Source organism: Callorhinus ursinus, unplaced genomic scaffold (genome assembly GCF_003265705.2).
Source record: "Callorhinus ursinus isolate GAN/ISIS: 27379988/994484 unplaced genomic scaffold, GSC_fseal_2.0 scaffold13, whole genome shotgun sequence".
Classification (NCBI taxonomy): Eukaryota; Metazoa; Chordata; class Mammalia; order Carnivora; family Otariidae; genus Callorhinus; species Callorhinus ursinus.
The window spans coordinates 29,972,257-29,994,769 of NW_027397075.1; the positions used below are offsets into that span (position 1 = coordinate 29,972,257).

General features: G+C 37.4%; 1 protein-coding gene across 14 annotated transcripts in view; it reads left to right on the forward strand.

Moving 5' to 3' along the window:
* Positions 1–22,171, forward strand: part of PRRC2C (proline rich coiled-coil 2C) — a 92,796-nt gene extending 70,625 nt beyond the window's left edge. For 4 of the 14 annotated variants that reach the window (XM_073900015.1, XM_025877432.2, XM_025877435.2 and 1 more), the window contains exons 24-35: positions 2,120–2,221; positions 5,467–5,668; positions 8,648–8,854; positions 10,423–10,535; positions 10,924–11,060; positions 13,857–14,088; positions 14,319–14,441; positions 15,467–15,685; positions 16,398–16,501; positions 16,879–17,005; positions 17,925–18,161; positions 20,223–22,171. In XM_073900015.1, coding sequence (XP_073756116.1) covers positions 2,120–2,221; positions 5,467–5,668; positions 8,648–8,854; positions 10,423–10,535; positions 10,924–11,060; positions 13,857–14,088; positions 14,319–14,441; positions 15,467–15,685; positions 16,398–16,501; positions 16,879–17,005; positions 17,925–18,161; positions 20,223–20,480 — 2,061 coding nt within the window. In that variant the 3' untranslated portion in view covers positions 20,481–22,171. Of the gene's footprint in view, positions 1–2,119; positions 2,222–5,466; positions 5,669–8,647; positions 8,855–10,422; positions 10,536–10,923; positions 11,061–13,856; positions 14,089–14,318; positions 14,442–15,466; positions 15,686–16,397; positions 16,502–16,878; positions 17,006–17,924; positions 18,162–19,724; positions 19,906–20,222 lie in introns of all 14 variants that reach the window. The other 10 variants (XM_025877434.2, XM_025877436.2, XM_025877442.2 and 7 more) reach the window with 8 other exon arrangements.
* Positions 22,172–22,513: the final 342 nt, after the last annotated feature.

Genomic DNA, 22,513 nt, shown 5'->3' on the forward strand with positions numbered 1-22,513 from the left:
AGGGATCATTTAATCCAACTTCGATAGTCGGGCTGTAGAGCTTGAGGAAAAGAGAAAGAAGCGACTGTGTCACACATTTTCTCTTTGTGGCAGGAGAGCTTTGTAGGAGCCAATTACTATGATTTCTCCAGCTTTCTGATGTAGTAGAACTTCACTTGATGTGCCAGATCCTTTTCCCCTGGCCTTTTGGAGGAAGTCTTACATTTATTTAACTTCCTTTAAGAAGTAATGGGAAATTTGGGAAGGACAGAAAGACTCCCTGTCAGTGGCACTATGTCATTTACCAAATATGGAATCAATAATGTGTCAATAAAGTTTAATTTTACTTAAATTGTGTCTTTTCTCATTTAAAAAATATAGAGTATATTTCTTAGATGTCACTTTTTCAAGAAAGCATGCCAGATTACCCTCTAAAAATGTGATTTCTGAAATACGAGTAAGGAAGGAAAGATTATTCTCAGAACACTTATATGTCACTGGAAATATCCATATTGAGTGTTTTAATGGTTTTCTGTGTGATCTTATTAAAATGTAATACGACTCGTGCATGCAGGACAACTGAAGGGGAGAGACCCAGTCTTGTATCTAAGCAAACAGTCTACATTTGATTTTTAGCTGTGTATCCAGAGCATGTTTGAAAACAGAAACATCCATTTTGGGTCAGGGAGCATTACAAATGGTCATCAGTTTGGAATGATTTCACAGTATTGCATTTTCTGCCGAGTATGGTGGTGATTCTGAACTTGCCTAATGTGTTAAAAACAACTGTCCTGCATGGGAAAAATTTTAGGACCTTTTGAAATGCTCCTTTCTCCTTAGTGTGGTTGAGGGTTCCATTTTATGCATAGAACTTTTATCTTTTGAAAAAATTATTCTTGGTAAGACTCCCTTTATCAAAGCTTAATCTACTTTTTCAGGATTTTTTAGCTGGTTATTTATTGCTTAGTGTTACCTAATAACGACAATCATTTTGAATCTTGAGTGTCTTAAAGATTTAAATGCAGGTGGTATTTTTGATTATTCCTGGCACAGCTATTTTAAAGATTTATATTTAGTCATCTCCATTAAGTAGTGCATAGTATTATCAATCTCTGTTAGATACTCCATAGTACCACAAAGTGATTATCTTAAAACCTCCAAGTATCTCAGTCATTTTCTCTGAATAAATGAACCATTAAAATCAGTCATACGGTAGTACATAATAAAATTTTCAAGATCCAGAGACTTAAAGGAAAAAAGAGATATGGCTAATGAGTTTCTAATATCTTCACATTTCCAAAAATATTTACCATAATCATGTTAAAACTATAGTGAAGCAATTTGTTTAATGTAACAGGGTGGTGGTGATATTCCGTACTTTCCTCCCGATTTTACTTTTATTCTTGAGTCTAGTTATAAGAATGTTGACTATAGGGGCGCCTGGGTGGCTCAATCGTTAAGCGTCTGCCTTCGGCTCGGGTCATGATCCCAGGGTCCTGGGATCGAGCCCCTCGTTGGGCTCCCTGCTCCGCAGGAAGCCTTCTTCTCCCTCTCCCACTCCCCCTGCTTGTGTTCCCTCTCTCACAGTGTCTCTCCCTGTTAAATACATAAATAAAATCTTTAAAAAAAAAATGACTATACTGCAGGATAGAAGTTAATTTCTTAATGTTTACAGTATCATTTTAAATGCTTCTCATAGCATCTATGGATCCCTTCAAGGTGGAAATTATATTCCTTAGAGCTTTGCTACACAGTGTATGGTCCACTGACCAGCAACATCACTGCATTTGAAGTGCACAATTTCAGGCCTTACCCCAGACCAACTGACCAGCCTCTGCACTTTAATAACATCCCCAGGTGACTGTTGTACACATTAAAATACATGAGGTACTGCCTTCAAGTATGTACCTTATATTTGGGACAGATTCTTTTTCTGTAATTATATGCATTAAAAAAGCAGATAGTATTTCTCTTAGATGTCCAGAATTATCAATTAATGCAAACACAATGTATCTCTAATCAGATACTCCTTTTGGCTCTGAAGAAAAATAAACACCCTAAGAAAGAGTACATTAGCATTATCTGTAATGGGGCTTTTGTAGCCGACTTAAATTATGATATGTGTTGCCTTCCTTTTCAGGTGCCCTTGCCCAACACCCTCCCCCTCCCTAAGAGGGAGACTATACAACAGAGCTCCAGCCTAACTTCAGCTCCTCCCACTACTTTCAGCCTCACCTTCAAGGTATGTACAACAACCTTCTCTAAAGGTCCTTGATGCATGCTAGGGTACATAAGTTAAAAATACTCTTTTGGTATTTTTATTCATTTTGTATGGTAAGCAGCAATACTAAGCTGAGAAAATAGAGTTATGCCAAATTATACCTTAAAATTTTATTAACTTCTAATACCACTTTAAAGGGAGGCCTATTATGCTTGTGAATTTTGTCTTAAAAATACAGGAAAGCATTTATATTTCATGTTTATATAGAGACTTTGATTTTTGAGTATATTAGTTGTGTATAGAACCAACTGGCTTGGTGTGTTGCGTTTTTTTTGGTTTTGTTTTGTTTTTTTATATCCTATGTTCCCATAACGGTAAGACTGCTGATTTTCTGTCTTTCCTGTAAACTGTGTGAAGTGAATGAATGCACTGTAATAATTAGAATATTTTATGAAGAGGTAATTTATTAATACAAGTGATTTTGATTTGATTTTTGTTGGATAATTTTTTAAAAAGAGGGCAAAAGAGATTATAGACATTTTTTAATATCAAAAAATAAGCCTTTTTTTAATCTCCTATTGTGTTTATAATACTGAGCTATGTTACTAATGCTTTTTTTACAGTTATTTGAGAGAATTTTAAGTCAGTTGTTCATCTCCAGATTAGTCAGTGGTTAAAAAAAGGGACATGAAATTAAGTGAAGATGTTTTTAAAGTACATATATTTATCCCATTTTTGGTGTTTGTTTGGTTTTATAATCTGGGCAACTATTTAACCTCAAACCTCTATAGCAGAACTTCCTAATGCTGCTCTATTGGTTGACAGGGAATCTTTGATGGTCTTCACAAGAGGGGGAACCTTGCTGGCCAGTGTTCATTTCTAGAAGTTTAAAAGTAAAATTTTATGAGACAACCATTTCTGCTTTGTGTCAGCCCCCATCGTTGCCCAGTCCTTACTCTTTACTGCCAGTTCCTGCTCAGCCTTTATAGTTTTCCCACTGGAATGACTATCTCAGTCTGTTTCGTACTGTGTCTTTTGTGTGGTTTTGACTACATGCTAGTCAAGGCTAGTCCAGTTTCACATAAGCAAATAAAAGATCATAAATTATTCTTTAGGCCAGTTGTTAATTCTTCAGAGAACCCATTCAACCTTGCCTTTCACTTAAAAGTTTTTAATATTCCAAGAAGAAATAATTTAAATTAAATTTCATTAGCTTAACACTTTCTCTGGTTTTTTCTACTTCTTCTGACATTTCTATTTGGGTAATGTATAAAGTATAGAAGAGTTTTATTACATGGATTTTATTGACAGCATATTTGTCAAGGGGAAAATTAGTATAATTAAATAATTGTACTTGTTTCCTTGAATTTCCAAAAATAGAATCTAAATTTCTTTGTTGCTGAAGAAATGAAATGAAGCCACATGTGTGTGGCCCTCATATTATACAAGTTTGATTAGCTGTAATTTATGTGTTCCAACACAACAAAACTAGTATAAAAGGCATTATGTGCTCTATAAAACTGCTCTAAACCATAAAATCTCAGTACAAATTACATTTTGTCTAACTTCTAAATTTTTTTAAATTATTTATTTATTTTTACTTCTCGAGATTTTTGTTTTAAAATAAAACACATTTGAAACTATCAAGGTGATTGTGAGAAGACTGAAGCAAACAAAGTGTCCCATGTTTTGGTATTATAGTGATGATGTTAGTCATCTAAGAAAAAGTTAAATTATAAGTAATGTGTTTTAACAAGAAAGCAGGGAAGATACATAACGATTTATCATTCTTACAGTTAAAATAAGGTTAAAATTTTTAAAGTTGGTACTTCAAGGACTGACAGCTTCTTAACTATGGTATTAATAATTGTTACTTGATTTTTTGGTAGCTGAATTTTGTAGATTACCTTGTGGGGTTTTTTGTTTGTTTATTTTTTCCTCAGCTCAGTATTTTGACTAGTAGTAAAGACTTCACAATCTATGTATCTGTTTCCTTCCTGTTGAGGACCTGCATCTGTGCCCTCAGTTTAGGATCCACTAGCCACGTGTCATTATTAAGCACTTGAATGTGGCTGATCCAAGTTGTAGTATGGGCTGTAAGTGTAAAATAAAATACCCTGGATCTGAAATGTTAATACTTATCTAATCTGAAATGTTAATACTTAAAAAGTTAAAACATGTCCATTTTTATGTTGATTATAGGTTTTAATTATATTGTAGATACACTGGGTTGAATAAAACATGTCATCAAAATTAGTATTATCTCTTTATATTTATTTTTTTAAATGTGGCTATTAGAAAATTTAAAATTATACATATGACTTGCATTTATATGTTTGTTGAATAGCACTGGTCTAGATAGATAAAATAAGATGTGTTTCTACATTTTTTAAAAAGATTCTATTAATTTTAGAAAGAGAGAGGGGGCACACAGGCAGGGTGAGGAGCAGAGGGAGAGGGAGAATTTCCAACGCAGAGCCTGACTGAGGGCTCAGTCCTACAACCCTGAGATCATGACTTGAGCCAAAAACTAGAGTTGGATGCTTAACTGACTGAGCTACCCAGGCACCCCAATCTGTTTCTACATTTTAAGAAACTAAGAGACTACAGCTACAACCTGTAGCCACAAATACAAATGGCAGCAGTCAGTATCTGAAATGCTTGATGAGGTCTGGATCTAAAACAAGACATTTTTACTGCACCCAAGCCTAAAACCTATCTGGTTGGTTACTTGGCCTTTTAAGACACTGAACATAAAACAGTCAAACAAAAGGTACCTGTCATCTGCCATTGAGAACCCGCTGCCTTACAGAGAAAGAATGGAAGGAGCGGGTATTTATGGAGGGCCTTTAAGTGCCTTTCTGACTGGAATCAGAGCGTTAGGTCAGTCCTAAAGGGTCATGGTATTTGTTTCCTTATTCACCAGTGGGATAGGGACTCGTATTTACATGGTACAGAAGCGTGATTTTATATTTTGCTGACTTCTTTGCCAAAGCTGTCAACAAGCTCTCCTTAGAGACATAATTACAGCCCACTGCCTCCCAATTAGAGTAAAGGAACAAAAGATAAAGGGAAAGTGAAAGGTTTGAAAGCCTTAGGGGTCTTAATCTTTTATTTTTGCCATTTTTTGAAAGATTATATTTGGGATTTAAAAATATACACACACATGTTTGCGTATTCTGTGTTAGCATAGTGTTTTTTGGGTTTTTTGTTTTTGTTTTTGTGGGTTTTTTTTGCTTTTAAAAAAAATGTCCATTTTATTATAGATGGAGTCTGCACGCAAGGCATGGGAGAATTCTCCAAATGTGAGGGAGAAGGGATCTCCAGTAACTTCCACAGCACCTCCAATTGCAAGTGGAGTCAGCAGTAGTGCCGGTGGACCAAGCACTGCCAATTACAGTTCATTCTCAAGTGCATCCATGCCTCAGATTCCTGTTGCTTCAGTCACTCCCACAACATCACTATCAGGTAGAAGATTTTTATACCTTTCCTTTAAATGTCTTAATTATTTAAAATTTCTTATGATCTTTTCCTGTTTACTATCCCCCCAGATTTATTATTTATAAAATATGTAAGACTGCACAAGATCTGATTATCAGCTATTTTGTAAACTCTTCTTGCCATTCTTACCCTCCCCTCTCTTAGCCCCTCTTCCAATTTTAGTTTGACAGTTATTGATGGCTTACTAAAACACTTTGCTTGCTGGACCTTCTGCCCACCCCCATGCCCTCCGTGTCATGCCCCCCTGCCCCCATTATAGGCATTAATAAGTAATTGGTGAAAAGTTTATCTTGTTCTCCTACATTTTTCTATAAAATTCATCTTTTGATTTTTATTTTTTAACTCATATACAGCTAATTAGTCCAACTCAGAAATAATACAGAATCACACAGGTGGTAAATTTTTGTGGTCTGTATCTAATTTGAAGGAGCTGTTGGCCTAAATCTTTTCGGATGACATATATTTTCTGGTGAAGAGGTAGGGGTAGAGAATTTCCAGTTTGTTATTTGAATAGGTGGTATATATTGGGTTTTTTGGCCCGGGGGGAGGGGGGGTTGTTTTGCTTGTTTTTAAGGAGAGTCCATCAACACCCCAAGTTAGAAAGTGCTTTTCTTCCTTTAATTTTTCACTAGCACGTAATCCTTTCCTTAAACTATATTTCATTTGGGGGCTTTACAGTTGAATGTAAATGCTGAAATGCTTGACTCTAGGAAAGTATACCCTTTTACCATATGTATAACCATGTTTCTTCTACTGAAAACAGAAATTTCCTTTCAGGCTTTCCTGGTAATGTTTCCAAAGCAGCAAAAGCTGCTTTCCAAAAGATAAAAGATATATCCAGCACAGAATTTACTTTCTTTGACTGGTTCTCATTTAGTGATTGTTCTACTGGTTTTTTGGGGGGTCTTTTTGTTTTGTTTTGTTTTTATTCATTATTCTGGCATTCTGTACCAAAAGAATTGGTCTTTGGGATGTACTACAGTTATTTTGATGTTATGTGGAATCAAAAGTATGTATTAAGACAAACAGATTCAAATCAAAGAGCATGTTCTATTTCTCTTCCCTCCTTAAGACCATTTAATGCATTCCCTACTATCCATTTGTAAGACATCTTCATTATGCTTACTAGCTGGGGCCCCAGTCATTTGGGTGGGTAGGGGTTGGGGCTATAAAGCAACCAGGAATACAGTATGGTGAAGAGATTAGGAAATAAAGGGACTGGGAAGGTTCCCTTTCCGTCACAGTTGACCCTTAAACAACACAGGGGTTAGAGGCACTGACACTTGCCGACCAACACATGCAGTCAGAAACCCAAAAATCACTCCCCCAAATTAACTACTAAGAGCCTACTATTGACTATAAGCCTTACTGATAACATAAATAGCCGATTAACACATATTTTGTATGTTACAGGTATTGTATCGTACAACTGTATTCTTATAATAAAATATGCTAGAGAAAGGAGAATGTTATTAAAATCAGAAGATACATTTACAGTACTGTACTGTATTTAATCGAAAAAAGTCTGCGTATAAGTGGACCCACATACGGTTTAAACCTGCATTGTTCCAGGGTCAAGTATACTTCTTTCTTCCAGGTCTGGTTTCCCCACACTCTCCTCAATTAGGATAAATTTTTATATTTCTTGCCCAGTCATCCTACTGGTAGAGACTCAAGTGGAAGAACAAAGGTACCTTGATCTTGGGTCCTCTCTTAGATCAAACATCATTTGAAGTCTGAAAATAATGATGTGACTGCATCTCACTTTTTAATCAGATAGCAATATTGTCATTCACTCCAGTATTAGAGTCATCAACACTCACTGATCAACAGAACTAATTGACCTTTCAAGATCTTAAGTTTTATAATTCTACTTATTTATTAATAGTTTGTTTTCTTTTTAAGGTATTATTATATACCTGTTTTTTGCTGGTATATATACAGGCAGAGTGAGGACTAAGTATAACCTTAAGTTTATATGGCTGTTAAGGAGCATTTGTGATCTCTAAAGGCCCCTTTCACCTTAATGATTATTAAGGTGTAGCACTTACGTGTTCTTATGTTTATGCCTGACCTTAGTAAATGTTTAAATATTTATTCATAAATGAGGGGCGCCTGGGTGGCTTAGCCATTGAGCATCTGCCTTTGGCTCGGGTCATGATCCCAGAGTACTGGGATCGAGCCCCGCATCAGGCTCCCTGCTCAGTGGGAAGCCTGCTCCTCCCTCCCCCACTCCTCCTGCTTGTGTTCCCTCTCTCGCTGTCTCTCTCTCTCTCTCTCTGTCAAATAAATAAATAAAATCTTTAAATAAATAAATATGTATTCATTTATTCATAAATGAATGAAGGTCTTAAGATTACCCTTAAGGTATTTGCCTGTAAGGTATTCTGCTGGAAAGAAGAAAGATCTGACCTTTTGTTTACATGAATTTTTAGGAGCAGTTGTGGTCTTTCCAGGTGCATTTACTTTTTTTTTTTATTTTATTAATATCTACACCTAATGTGGGGCTTGAACTTGTGACCCTGAGATCAAGAATTGGTGCTGTTCCAACTGAGCCAGCCAGGCACCCCTACATTCTTAATTATTCCTAAGGGGCAGCATTTTGTCCTGTGTAAATGAATGAAGCTCTTGACCATCCTTTTCTTTGTGATGATTAAAAAACTATTAGCTTGAGGCTAAACTAAGCCTCAAGAGCCTATAGCCAATCCTATAGGCTCTTGGCCACCTTATTTTGTTTAATCTTTTAACTTCCTTCTCTTTGCATTTTTCTATTGTACTATATTTTTCCAGATATTATAGTCTTGTTTACATTTGGTAATTGTTACTTAAGCACATGCAGGGCATAAACATGAATTTTCCAGTGTCCAGCGGGTGCTTGAGTTGTTTTTACAGTGAACCACTATGGCACTTTACGATACGCTGCCTTTTCCCCTCTCCCACATATAGGAGCTGGTACATACACTACCTCTTCTTTGAGTACAAAATCTACAAGCACATCAGATCCTCCTAACATTTGTAAAGTGAAGCCCCAGCAGTTACAGACGAGCAGCCTGCCGTCGGCGGGTCATTTCTCACAGTTGAGCTGCGTGCCTTCCCTTATTGCCCAGCAGCAGCAGCAGAGCCCGCAGGTCTACGTGTCCCAGTCGGCAGCAGGTAAGAGCTGGGGGCGGGGGGGCGGCAGGCACGTAAGGGAGTCAGAAGAATTGTTTGCGGGCATACTTTTGTTCACTCAAGTTTAACTATTTTTTGATCTGCTTTGCAGATTTGTTTCATCATAGAATTTAATGTCTTTGATAAGTATTCTGGGGAGGCTCTTGGCAGTTCTTTCTTACACGTATGTTACATATATATTAGATTCGTGTCTAATAATTTGCAAAATAACTTGCACATTTCATGTTATTCTAGTCAAGTTATAAAACTTTATTACCCGAAACTTGACAAATCAATAATAAAATTCATAGGGAAGAATAAACCTAAGATTAGCAAAGAAGAAAAAAACTGTATGTTGGATACTGGGGTAACTTACCCTACTAAATACCACAATGTTAATCTTAGTTAAAAAGTAAGTAAATATTTGAAAAATATTCAAATTCACTAATGATTTAAATTCAAAATAAAAGAACAATGAGGCTATTTCTTGCCTTTCTTTGTGGGAAATATTAGAAAGATTGATAATACCCAGTTTCTATAAGGGTCAAAGGTCTTATTAATAGTGTCTTAAAATGCATTGCTGGTTAGTATATAAATTGACATAATTTTAGAAAAGTATCGGAATATTTTATATGTACATACTTAACTGTAGTAACAATTTTCATAGGAATCTCATATAGATAAATTTACCTATTAATCAGAGACATATATAGGAGAGTGTTCATTCATTGCAGTATTGTTTATAATGTGACAGATTAAAAATAATACGGGAAGTTCTCCAAAACATACTATTATGTAAAAAGAGCAGATCACAAAATAATTTATATAATACATAGAAATCTGTTAAGAATATAAACCAAATTCTTTCAGTTATTAAATACCAGTTCCTTTGAAATATTTTATTAAATTCTAGTAACTAGATATAAAATTAGAATAGATTTGCTGGTAAACCGGTAGGTTCATTTTCACTTTGAGTAGATCATGTCCGATTTCACTAGTTAATACCCCATTGGCAGTGTATGAGTGTCTGTTTTTCCATACCCTCACAAGTACAATTGACCCTTGAACAATGCAAGGGTTAGGGGTGCCGACACCCTACACAGTCAGAAATCCACATAAAACTTTTCAGTCCTCCAGATTTAACTACAAATATCCTACCTTTGACCAGAAGCCTTACTGATAACATAAACAGTTCATTAACACATATTTTGTATGTTATATGTATTATACCTTGCATTCTTACAATAAAGTAAGCTAGAGAAAAGAAATGTTGCTAAGAAAATCATAAGAAGGAGAAAATTACAATACTGCACTGAATTATTTGAAAAGAAAAATACGCAGTTCAAACCCATGTTCAGGGGTTAACTGTACTAGAATTTTGTTTTAATTTGTATATACCTGTCTGCTAGAAGTTTTCTGTCTTTTCATTCTAGTTTTTCCTTGGCTGTATTAGGTTTCAGTGGGCTCACTCAATTTGAAATCTGCTACAAAACTTGGTTTTTAGTTACTATTTGGAAAATTCTGAAGCTTTGACACTTAAAACTGCTTGTTTCTCCTGATGGTCTATATAGCTCAAATCCCTGCTTTCTATATGGACACAAGTCATTTATTCAATACCCAACATGCACGCTTGGCTCCACCATCCTTGGCTCAACAACAAGGCTTCCAACCAGGTCTCTCTCAGGTAAACCACAGACTTCTTCCATCATGTATTTGTTTCTTGGCATGCTAATGGTGTAATAGATATCTTAGGCTACAAATAAAGGCTCTTAGAAGTTAAAATCTTCTATCGACAACATGGGACAGTCCATGATTACCTTGATATGTATTGGCTAAATTTTCAAACTTCCCCAAATTTTCCAAAGCTTAATGGCTAACACTGTAGAGTAAATAATTAATTGAAAGGAAAATTTAGATGCTTACATTTGGTTTTGTTTTAAAAGGAAGCTGATATAGATCTATATAGATATATATCTATATATATATGTATTCTTTTCATATCTCAGATTTTTATTTTCCCAAATACTGTGATTTGTGTGTGTGGTGTTCATGTGTTTTTTATTGCATTGCAGCCAACTTCAGTTCAGCAGATCCCGATCCCCATTTATGCGCCGCTACAAGGACAGCACCAAGCCCAGCTGAGTCTGGGTGCTGGGCCTGCTGCGTCCCAGGCTCAAGAGTTATTCACTTCTTCACTTCAGCCATATAGGTACGTGCTTTTGTAACTGCTGAGCCTTCTTGCCGTATCCCTACTGCTCCTTCTTTTCCCCCAGAAGCTAGGATGACCCTTTTATAAAATGCCTTTCAATAATTAAGCATGTTGATTGTAGGTCCTGAAACTTAGCTTCTGGTAGTTGCAGTCAAGACTTTATTGAACAAAGTGAGACCTTAAATATTCTTCTTCTTCTTTTTTTTTTTTTTTTTAAAGATTTTATTTATTTATTTGACAGAGAGAGACACAGCGAGAGAGGGAACACAAGCAGGGGGAGTGGGAGAGGGAGAAGCAGGTTTCCTGCCGAGCAGGGAGCCCAATACGGGGCTCGATCCCAGGACCCCAGGATCATGACCTGAGCCGAAGGCAGACGCTTAACGCCTGAGCCACCCAGGCACCCCAAGACCTTAAATATTCTTGAAGACGAGGAGAACAACAGTCCCAGAACAATTGGAAATCAGAGGAAATAGTTGCTAAGGGACCTAAAAGGCTGCATGCCACCTTGCCACAGCAGCTGTAAATCCGCCCCTGACTTGGGATGTGCGTGGGGGCTTGGCAGAGAATAGCATATAGGAGGCAGGAGCCCGGGTGGAGAGTGCCAGGCAGGGAACAAAGGCAGTGGGGATAGTGATGACAAGTAGAGAAGAAACTGTTGTTTTTGAAAGAGTCACTGTAAGTTAGCTTTGTGATTAAGGAAATCTCCTTTTAATTGGTATTAGCTACTTGCAACATTGTTGGAAAGTTTGGGGCTACTTTCCAGCTGTGCAAAAAAGAGCTCGGTGATTAATTAGTAATATCTTCAATAGCCATGGGAGATGGAGTAGCAGCGCACTGACATTTTGTATTTGTAATCCCCATTTTAATGATTGCCTTGGAAGATATACTTCTTAAGACCGGGCCTGTTCCATAGAAAAATAATGTAAGCTGTATATGTAGTTGTGACTAATGACAAGTGTATTGGAAGGCACAGGTTTAGACTTTGAAAGCAATTGTTTGTATCCCTGCCACATCATTCTGCTATTCTTTCTTGCAGCCTCATCAGCATAGTGTTTATTAATACAGAATCCCTGAATTTAACTTCTGCCAGGACAGGGTAGTTGTGGGGTTTGTCTTCTCTTTTCTTTCTTTCTTTCTTTCTTTTTTTTTTTAACATTATTTTAAAGAGAGAGCACACTGGGGGAGGGGTAGAGGAGAAAGCGTCCACACTGAGCACAAAGCCTGATTGATGCAAGGCTTTGTTATCTCAGAACACCAAGATCACAACTTGAGCTGAATCCAAGAGTTGGACGCTTAATCGACTGCACCACCCAGGCACCCCAGGACTCGGTAGTTTATAACAATATGCTTCCCAATTTATATTTGACACGTAGGCATAAAGACTGCTTGTGACCCTATTCTAGCACTCCTGCTTAATGGCTTTTGTTTCTGCCACAAAAGTCAATTTTAACAAAGCATAATGATGTTATTTATTGATAATATTATCTTTAATCCAGTACTTTGATATAGTTAGTTTTTATCTTAGCATTTTTAAAAGTATAGCTTGAAGGCCCCCATTCCAGAGGTAGGAGCGTAGTCTGAAGTTAGATTCCAGCATTGTAGTTTTTTTTAAAACCATCTAAATATGCCACAGTAGTATTAACTATAGTCAGCCATGCTGTACATTACATCCCCATGACTTACCTTACAACTAGCAATTTATATCCTTTGACCATAATACTGTGTTGTGATTTGAAAGTTGCTGGGGGACACCTGGGTGGTTCAGTCAGTTAAGCATCCGACTCTTAACCTCCGCTCTGGTCATGGTCACAGGGTGGTGAGATCAAGCCCTGCGTTTGGGCTCCATGCTGGCTGTGGAGCCTGCTTGGGATTCTCTCTCTCCCTCTCTTAAAAACAAAAACGGGAAATTTGCTGAGAAAGTAGATCTTGAAAAAAGTTCTCCTCACCAAAAACAAGTTTTTTTGTAACTGTGTATGGTGACAGATGTTAACTAGACTTACTGTGATGATCATTTCGTAATACATACAAATATTGAGTCATTAGGTTGTGAACCTGAAACTAATACAGTGTTAAATCTCCATTATACCTCAGTAAGAACAAACAGAAACTTTGTGGTTTCTGATGGTGAACTGATGGTGAACTACTACTCCGCTTCGTTCTGTAGAGGTCTTGAGATTTCTTATAAGAAACATATGGGGCGCCTGGGTGGCTCAGTTGGTTAAGAGTCTGACCCTTGGTTTCGGCTCAGGTCATGATCTCAGGGTGGTGAGATGGAGCCCTGCATTAGACTCCGCCCTCAGCAGAGTCTGCTTGCGATTCTTTCCCTCTCCCTTTCCCCTTCTCCCCACTCACTTGAGCTCTTTCTCTCTCTCTCAAATAAAATCTTTTTTAAAAACACACACACATACACGTGTATATATAAGTGGAGTAATGAAATACAAATAATAAAAGTCAGCTATTGGTGCTGTAAATTTGAATAAAATGTTAATACCAAAGAGAAAAACAGATTTGGTTCTGAGCTTGCTAGTGAACACATGAAAAAGAGAATTATTCTCGTTGTTCAAGAGGAGAAAATCTTGTTAGTTTCTCGGGAAGAGCAAGCCTTTCCCTAGAACTTTGTTGTGTATGGGGCTCTAAATCATGAAACAAGTACCTTAGACACAGTCTGCATTCCCTCTTTTCTTAATTGTGCTTATTAGAGTACTTGGTCATTTGGGATACTCATTCCAGGGATTTCCAGATTCCAAAATAGAATCGACTACTAACACAAGTCTTTCCTTTTTAATGCCTGTGTAGATCTCAGCCAGCCTTTATGCAAAGCAGTCTGTCCCAGCCATCTGTGGTTCTTTCTGGTACCGCCATCCACAACTTTCCAGCTGTCCAACACCAGGAACTTGCAAAGGCACAGTCAGGTCTTGCCTTTCAACAAACTTCAAATACGCAGCCTATTCCTATATTGTATGAACATCAGCTGGGTCAGGCATCGGGACTAGGAGGTTCCCAACTAATTGATACACATCTCCTCCAGGTAAGACAGGAGCACAGGGGCTAGAGTCATGCACTATCATCGTCTTCCTGTGCAGCAGATTATTTAAGAAAACAGTTTTTAAAGAAAAAATGTTAAAAGATGTAGTGAAAAAACGAAGGTCTTTTTATCTAATACTAAAATTCTTAGAGATTGTTTTGAAGCCACACCCTTGATGTCTGAATTGGAAATTTTTCCATCTTAATGCTGTTTTCTTACACAATTTTTTCTAGGCTAGAGCAAATCTTACCCAGGCTTCAAATCTTTATTCTGGACAAGTACAACAGCCTGGTCAGACAAATTTTTATAACACTGCCCAGTCACCAAGTGCTCTCCAGCAGGTAAACTATGGCATGGTAAATTTCCTCAATTTTCTTCATTATTATTATTATTATTATTATTACATTTACTGCGTTTGTTGTTGTTTGGCAATTTAAATAGAACCAAGATGGGGAGATGGGACAGTGGTTTTCAGACTTTGCTCTGAGGTGTCCTAGGAATTCCATGGGGTCCACTGGTGGTGGAACCTGCTCAGTGCCACAGCACCTCTCTCCTCAGCCCCACTCCAGTCATTTCTGCTTTTTGGCTCTTTGTTTTAAATTGGTTTCCATGTAATCATTTATTTTAACAAAGGATTCCATGAATATAAAAGTTCGAAAACCATTGTCCAGGACATACAGTTACGTGTAAGCGTGAGAAGTGCTTTACCTATGCTAGCGGGGGAAGGAGGACTCTAAAGACCATCACACTGGTTAATATAATACTTAGAACAGTGTGGCAGAGTATGACAGAGTGTAAATGACAGACATGCACGATCTCCTAGCAGTGTCATAAATCTGCTGTCTAAAAGTTCGTGGAGGACTGAAGGAGAGAGGCAAACCATTAGTCATTTTCTTATAACTAATTTTGGTGGCTATTTTAGGGGTGAAAATTCATAAATGTATTTATTACCTTACTGACATTCAAATTAAATACCGTTTGTATGAAAACTGAAAGGTTATTTTTCTTCTCCTAAAACTCATTTTAGTCAGACCTGAAAACAGTATAGAAATGTCTGTTTGGGAAATTGCAACAACACTGTTTCTTAAATTGTATCCCATGACTTCATTGTATTATGTGTTTATTAGACACATACCATGGATTCAAAGATCTTCATAATGATATATAGTGTCTGCACTACTAATCTGTTTTATTGTTGCACCTTTAATAAAAGAATGGAGGTAGTTAAGCAAAAGATAACACGTGAAATATATTAATAGATCGAAGTATTCTGTTTAAACTGTTACTCAAAAGATTTTGAAGAGTTGTATAGATAGTTATAGGGACATACAGATGACAGGTATAAGTAAATTGCCGCAATTTCTTTTTGCTTATTTTCTAGGTTACAGTACCTTTACCAGCATCCCAGCTTTCATTACCTAATTTTGGATCTACAGGGCAGCCTTTAATTGCTTTGCCTCAGACTCTTCAGCCCCCATTACAGCATACCACTCCACAAGCCCAGGCCCAGAGCCTGAGTCGTCCTGCACAAGTAAGCCAGCCTTTCAGAGGATTAATCCCTGCTGGAACACAGCATAGCATGATTGCAACCACAGGAAAAGTAAGTGAAGAGAAATTTGACAGTTTCTTCGAGAATTTAAGGCTATATGTTGAGATGTGTACATCTGTGTATCTATAAAAAAAAAGGCATCAGTTTTTACCACCCTCTAGTAAATCTCAAACCCTGATATGCTTTTTTTTTAAGATTTTTTTTTTTTTATTTTTAAAGTAATTTTACATCCAGTGTGGCACTTGAACTTACAACCCCAAGATCAAGAGTTGCACACTCCACCTACTGAGCCAGCCAGGCACCCCAAGCCCCAGTGTACCTTTTTTTTTTTTTTTTTTTTTACTTTTTAAATCTACTGATGTGTTTGACTTCCTCTGGTTTTTACCTGATAACGAAGAATTCACAAATTTTGTGAAAGAATTAGGTTTACACTATCTCTTAAGACTTTTCACCCACAAATATGGCCTTGATAATTCCATGTTATTTGAAACTTAATTACAGGATTTTTGTACTAAGATTTTTTGCCTTGGGGCACCTGGGTGGCGTCTGCCTTCGGCTCAGGTCATGATCCCAGGGTCCTGGTATTGAGCCCCGCATCGGGCTCTCTGCTCAGCGGGAAGCCTGCTTCTCCCTCTCTCTCACTTGTGTTCCCTCTCTCGCTGTGTCTCTCTCCCTGTCAAATAAATAAATAAATAAATAAGATTCTTTGCCTCTTTAGCTTATGGAATTCCAGAAATGTTAAGTCTGTTCTGTTTTTTCTCAGATGTCTGAAATGGAACTGAAAGCCTTTGGAAGTGGCATTGATATAAAACCAGGCACACCTCCAATCAGCGGTAGAAGCACCACACCAACATCTAGTCCCTTCCGGTAAAATGGGCATTTGAATTTCCAAATAACTAAACACAATTTGTTTGTTAGATATTTACTATGTCACCAGGCCTGTGGTAAGCACAAGATATTCTGATAGTTTAATCTAAAATGTTAAGCTATTAAATTAAGAATGTGTATGTTTTACCATACTTTTAAGAACTTTTTTTTTTAAATACAGGGCAAATCTAGCTAGTAATCTTTCTCACCTCTGCCCCTCCAGTGTCTCTCCACTACCATAATGTTTGGTAACTCACCTTGGTAAATTTTCATCAGCTACCACATACGAAGAATCTTCCAAGAGCAATGTCTCTAAAAATCTAACAGCATTATTTATTTGGCACTACTGTACTGACCAGTGATGGCTTTTTTCCAAGGGCTACTTCCACAAGTCCGAACAGCCAGTCCAGCAAAATGAACAGCATTGTCTATCAGAAGCAGTTCCAGTCAGCCCCTGCCACTGTGAGAATGACACAACCATTTCCTACACAGTTTGCACCCCAGGTGGGCAGATACGAGTGAGAAATGAGTATTATTTACTTGGAAATGATTGCTAATCTGGCTAATTATCTGATTTCATAATCTTGCCATCTAACTAGTTTAGAAACATAGTTCTTAATGAGAAACAGTTTCTTATTTAACAGTACATTTATGACATTCATATATATTCTCCGCAACTTTTAGTGAGGTAAAGGTAGTGGCCGTGTAGTTCTAAAGCAGACAAGAGAAATACTCGAGATTCCCCACACAGCTCTGGTCATTTCAGTCCTGTTTCTTTTATCTTTTTTGAAAAGTGGACTTTTCAGAGAAGGGTCCCAGTGCTTAAAGTTTTCTAGGTTTAAAGTTTTTTTTGTTGTGTCGTCGTCGTCGTCGTCGTTGTTGGGTTTTTTTTGTTTTGTTTTTAAGAGAACTATGTGTAGTTGAGTTACAATTTCCAAAAGATGTTCTAATATGTGTGTAAAAATATTGGCTTCTCTTCCCTTCGCTGATCGAGTGGAAAGACTAACTAAAATTGATCATAACTCTCACAAATGAGAATTGGTTTCTGAGAAAACACTTGTTTGTTGAATTGATGTTATTTTTATTTATCTTCAGATTGTTTGGTATAAGTGTGTGCCTTTTCTGCAATTATATCTTTTTAAAAAGATTATCCTAATTAATAGCTTTTCTACCTCCCCTTCAGAATTTGTAGCTGTTAGAACCAACTACAGTGCCATAGCATGCTTTGCCTAATTTTTCTGTTAGATTCTCCAAGCATTGCCTGTTTGTTCTTGGTCCCTGTAATAGAATGGCACAAATCCCTACACTTCCTTTCACTTGGCAGAATGGGCACAGATTTACTCTGAGATAAGCCAACCTGGTCTAGTTGGCAAAATTTTTTTTTTAACAGTTCAATGTTGTATGTTTTGTTTTTTTCACTCAGATTCTCTCTCAGCCTAACCTGGTCCCTCCATTGGTAAGAGCCCCACATACTAACACCTTCCCAGCGCCTGTTCAGAGGCCGCCAATGGCACTGGCCAGTCAGATGCCTCCTCCGCTGACCACAGGCCTCATGAGCCATGCTCGTTTGCCACATGTAGCCAGGGGTCCTTGTGGATCACTATCTGGAGTCAGAGGTAATCAGGCCCAGGCTGCGTTGAAGGCTGAACAAGACATGAAGGTTAGTACAGTGTTAACAGCCAACAGAGCAAGAATCTGTCTCTGAACCATGTCTTAAGATGCCTCTGGACCCATAACCACAAACCCAGGCATTCATTGTCTTAGCTGATTTAACCAAGCTAACTACTTTTATTCATTCCTTTTTTTTAAATTATTATTTCTTTTTGGTTTCCCCTATTCCCCCCACTTTTTTCTTTTTTTTTTAATTTTTTAATTTTTTTTTTAAGTTTTTTTAGTTTTCATTTTTTTGCAACTGTAGTTAGCAAACAAGTTAACATTTTAAACTCTGGCAAAATGAATTGCTTATAAAATGAATATTTGAGGGAGATCTGAGTTTAGCTGCTACATTTTTTGGAAGAGCAAAAAAGTAATTTGGATTATTATAAGCTTCCCCATTTTCTTCCTTTTTTTTTTTTCCTTTGTTTTCTTTTTTATCCCTCCCCCCTCCTTAGACTTAAGATATAAATCATGGTTATGTGAAAATTTGGAGTGGGTAAGAAGAGATTTTACCTATCTTGATTTTCCTTCCTTCGTGAGTCCTGCAAGTACAGTTTTTTTCTCAAACTGTTTCCATACCTTTTTTTTTTTTTTTTTTTTTTTTTGCCTGCCACCTGAGTTGGCTGTATTCCACAACAGATCGTGCAGTTGTAGGTGAAGAACTGAAAAAAGCACTTTGGGATCCTTCATAATAAAAGGCACTGATAAATGTGAGGTTTGCTGATGCAGAAGAGTGCCTTTAGGAGTCTGTGTGGGGACAGTTTTTATAGCATAAAGCTTACCTGTCTGCCTGTACAGCCAGCTGAATCCATTGACTCTGTATTTACTTGAACTTGCCTTTAGATGTCTTAGTAATTTTGCCTATTTTGTCACTATGTATATGTGTATATACACACACACACACATATATATATATATATCGGGTCACACTAGAACAAAGAAAAACTTGCTGCCTTTAAACAAGGCAATGTCCATAGTAATGCTTTACTCTAGAAACAATGCTTACTGTCATCCTATTAGAAAATTCGGTTGACTAGGTAGTTTCTTTCTACATTGATATCCCTCATTTCTCATCTTGAGTAATCAAATTTAAAGACTACTCCGCAGTGAAACTCTTGTTAAGTGTGATCTTTTATTAAGGCTGTGTGCCTAGGATTTCCATCTGTTCATAACTATTAAAAAATGTGTAGGAATCTTTGGAAACCATTTGGCCATGGTTTCCAGTTGTTTTGTCTCCTTGGAACTTATTTTCCTACCTTCCCATGTTGGAAATGACATTAGAGTTTATAATGGGATTGGGGGGGGTAAAAATTCTTGAAATTGCTTTAGATCTTTATATAGTGAACATGAAGGGCTCCTTGTTGTATGCGAGAGGTACAGAAACTTAAGTTTTAATTGTGTACGTTACAGTGGTATAATTTACAGATTGACGTAAGTATATTCTTTGGGGCGCATAGTCAATAAAAGTAGGAAGTTATTTTACCAGCTCAGAATGTGGTAGGAGCTATCAGAACTTAGTGATCAAGTGAAGTTGTAGTTACTAATTTCTGATGCTCTTCCCCTGCAGAAGAGAGCTGTGGGAAGAGGACTCAGCCACAAGACATTTGGTCCTAGGTGTTGGTAATGCCACAATATAAGTGCTTCCTTTTCGTTTTATTGTAGACCACATATTGATGACTAGAAGTTTTAAGTGTTACATATATGTCTTCAAATTTGCAAGCAGCCTCCCTAAATAGAATTTGATATCAGTAAGTCTTGTTCCGGAAAAGTTACAGACCAACGGCAATTTCTGTCTTATTATTTTATAAGAGGGCAAACTTTGAAAACGTGGTGGGAGGTGGTCCTGTTGTTTTCAAATGTTTAAAAAAAAAATCACATGGAATATTTGCCAAGATAGGAAGAAATCTGTCCATTAAAAGCTGAAAGATCATTGAGGTACTTTTGGTTTGGGCCAAACATGTGGGGCAAACGGATTTGTGGTTGGTGAAGAGTAAACGGAGATGGACGGACAGACAGGCTTTGCTAATGCTGCAACGTTCTCAGTCGTTGTTTCTCATTTTTTAAGGCAAAGCAGAGAGCAGAGGTTCTTCAGTCCACGCAGCGGTTCTTCTCTGAACAACAACAGAGCAAACAGATAGGAGGCAAAGCCCCGAAAGTGGACAGTGATTCAAGTAAACCTCCTGAAACACTGACCGACCCTCCTGGTGTCTGTCAGGAAAAAGTAGAAGAAAAGCCACCCCCTGCACCCACCATAGCCACCAAACCTGTTAGAACTGGACCAATCAAACCTCAGGCGATCAAAACGGAAGAAACAAAATCTTAAAGGCTGTGGTTTATTGCAGGGGGTTGGGGGAGGGGAGAGGGGCACAAGGGAGAATGAGGTCGGATAATGCCGGCAGCCAAAGGGGTAAAGTGGTCTGTGACATTATCCTGTGCAGAGCTGGGAGGTGCGCAGGGGACACAGGAGCAATTTACACTGATACACAGCCGCTGCAGCAGTAAAATGAGGCTTTGCCAGCTTGCACCTACTGTATAATGCGCACTCTGTTGATGGCCGTGCATCTTCAGTCAGAATTTATATACAAATACGTGCACACGTTCCTTGAGTGCATATCATTTAGAGCTGAAATCCTTATGGTTAGATGAAACACCAGAAATATGAGGAAAATAACCCTGCCGAGGAATAGCTGAGCCCAAACAGTGGTGATTCCAGCTAATAGATCAGGTGTGGTTTCTTTGCTCCCTTATGTTCTTTGGATGTGATTGTAGCATTTGTGGGCTTGGTGGTCAAGAACTGAAGATAACTGGTGCTGGATAGAGGAGCCTTATTTTTTATTATGGCAGCTTGCTATTTTTGTAACATTGTGATTGAGTTGAACACAATCAAAGTACAGTCACTGATTCCCCCTTTTTCCTGGATGAGTGAGCAGGTGATGAAATATGCTGTCCACATCCTTGGACATGTCCAAATGGACAGGGTTTGACTACTACTTCTGTTTGAAATGATGCTGTGTTTTGGTTGTGGCCCGAAGCTTTGAAGTGCTACTTGGCATCTCCTTTCTTCCACGGAGTTGTCATGTCTTCAAACATGACAGATTGGGTAAAATACTAGTTAGGTTGAGTCTGGCTTGCCTCCACTCGTCATCTTTGTATGAATCCAATAGGCTTTTGTTTGTTTGTTTTTAACGGTTTTTAACTGACGTTCATCAAGAGCAGTGAATACCTAAAACTATGCCCTTAATGGAGGAAATCCTATCGAAGAAGGTGCATTTCTTTACCAGAGCTGTGTCATACCATCCTTTGGGCCCTCTGCTGGAAAAGTAGAATCAAGTCTCAAATAATGCCTTTTTAATTGTATCCTCTAGGATTATAGATGTAGGACAGTACTGTATCATACCTCTGTGAATGTAAAATATCTTGTACCTGCTTTATGATACGTAATAGTGACCGTGCTTTATCAGAGCTGTTTTTAATGACGTTATTCTAGAATGTTTTCTTTCCAGATGATGATTGAGAAGCTAATAAAAAAATGGTGCCAGGTGCCACAACAGTAACAGAACTTTGCTGTTTTCTGGGGTTTTGTTTTGTTTTTTACCTTTCCCCCCCCTTTTTTATTAATGGAGTGTGCTGGATGTCTCTATAATTTTGTTCAGATGACTGCAGAACCTGGAAAAGCTGTTGCTGCTATTGATGCATAACATACTGCTATTGGTCTTTTTATATAAATAAATAAATATATATATATATATATATACATACATATACATATATATATAAATAATTTGAATTTTTGGAAACTTTAGCTGTGCTGTCAACTTTGGAAAAAGTATCCCAGTTGTACCGTGTTGGGTTGGCATTGTACAGAAATTAACAGCCATATTGGTCTAGAAATGTTAAACATAATTTTTTCCATTTGTACAGGGGTAACGCACTGTATTAAATATGTAAGGTCTTATCTACATGGGTTTGATTACAGAAACTAATAAAGTATTCTCTAAATAATGAATCTTGGAACTTCTAATCCATTCCTAAAATCTGAAGCAAGAAGGTCTGTCATGTACCAAAAATAGTGTTCAAGAGTACATTATGCTCTAAGGAAAAGATTATCACCCAAAGACTTGATTCTGACTTTTAAGAACTATAAAGTTTATTCAGTCAAAGTAAATGTTGTCATGGAGGATAATAGGGCCTCTGTTCTCAGGGTAGCCATACTCCTCTTGAGAGCTAGTCTGTCGAGGAGGAGAGAAGTCTTTCTGGATGATGCCAAGTGCTGAAAGTAGAAAATAGTTTCATCGTTCTTCAGGGCAGAAATTGAAGAGCCCAAAAGAGATCTCAGTACTTAAATTTTGTATTTTT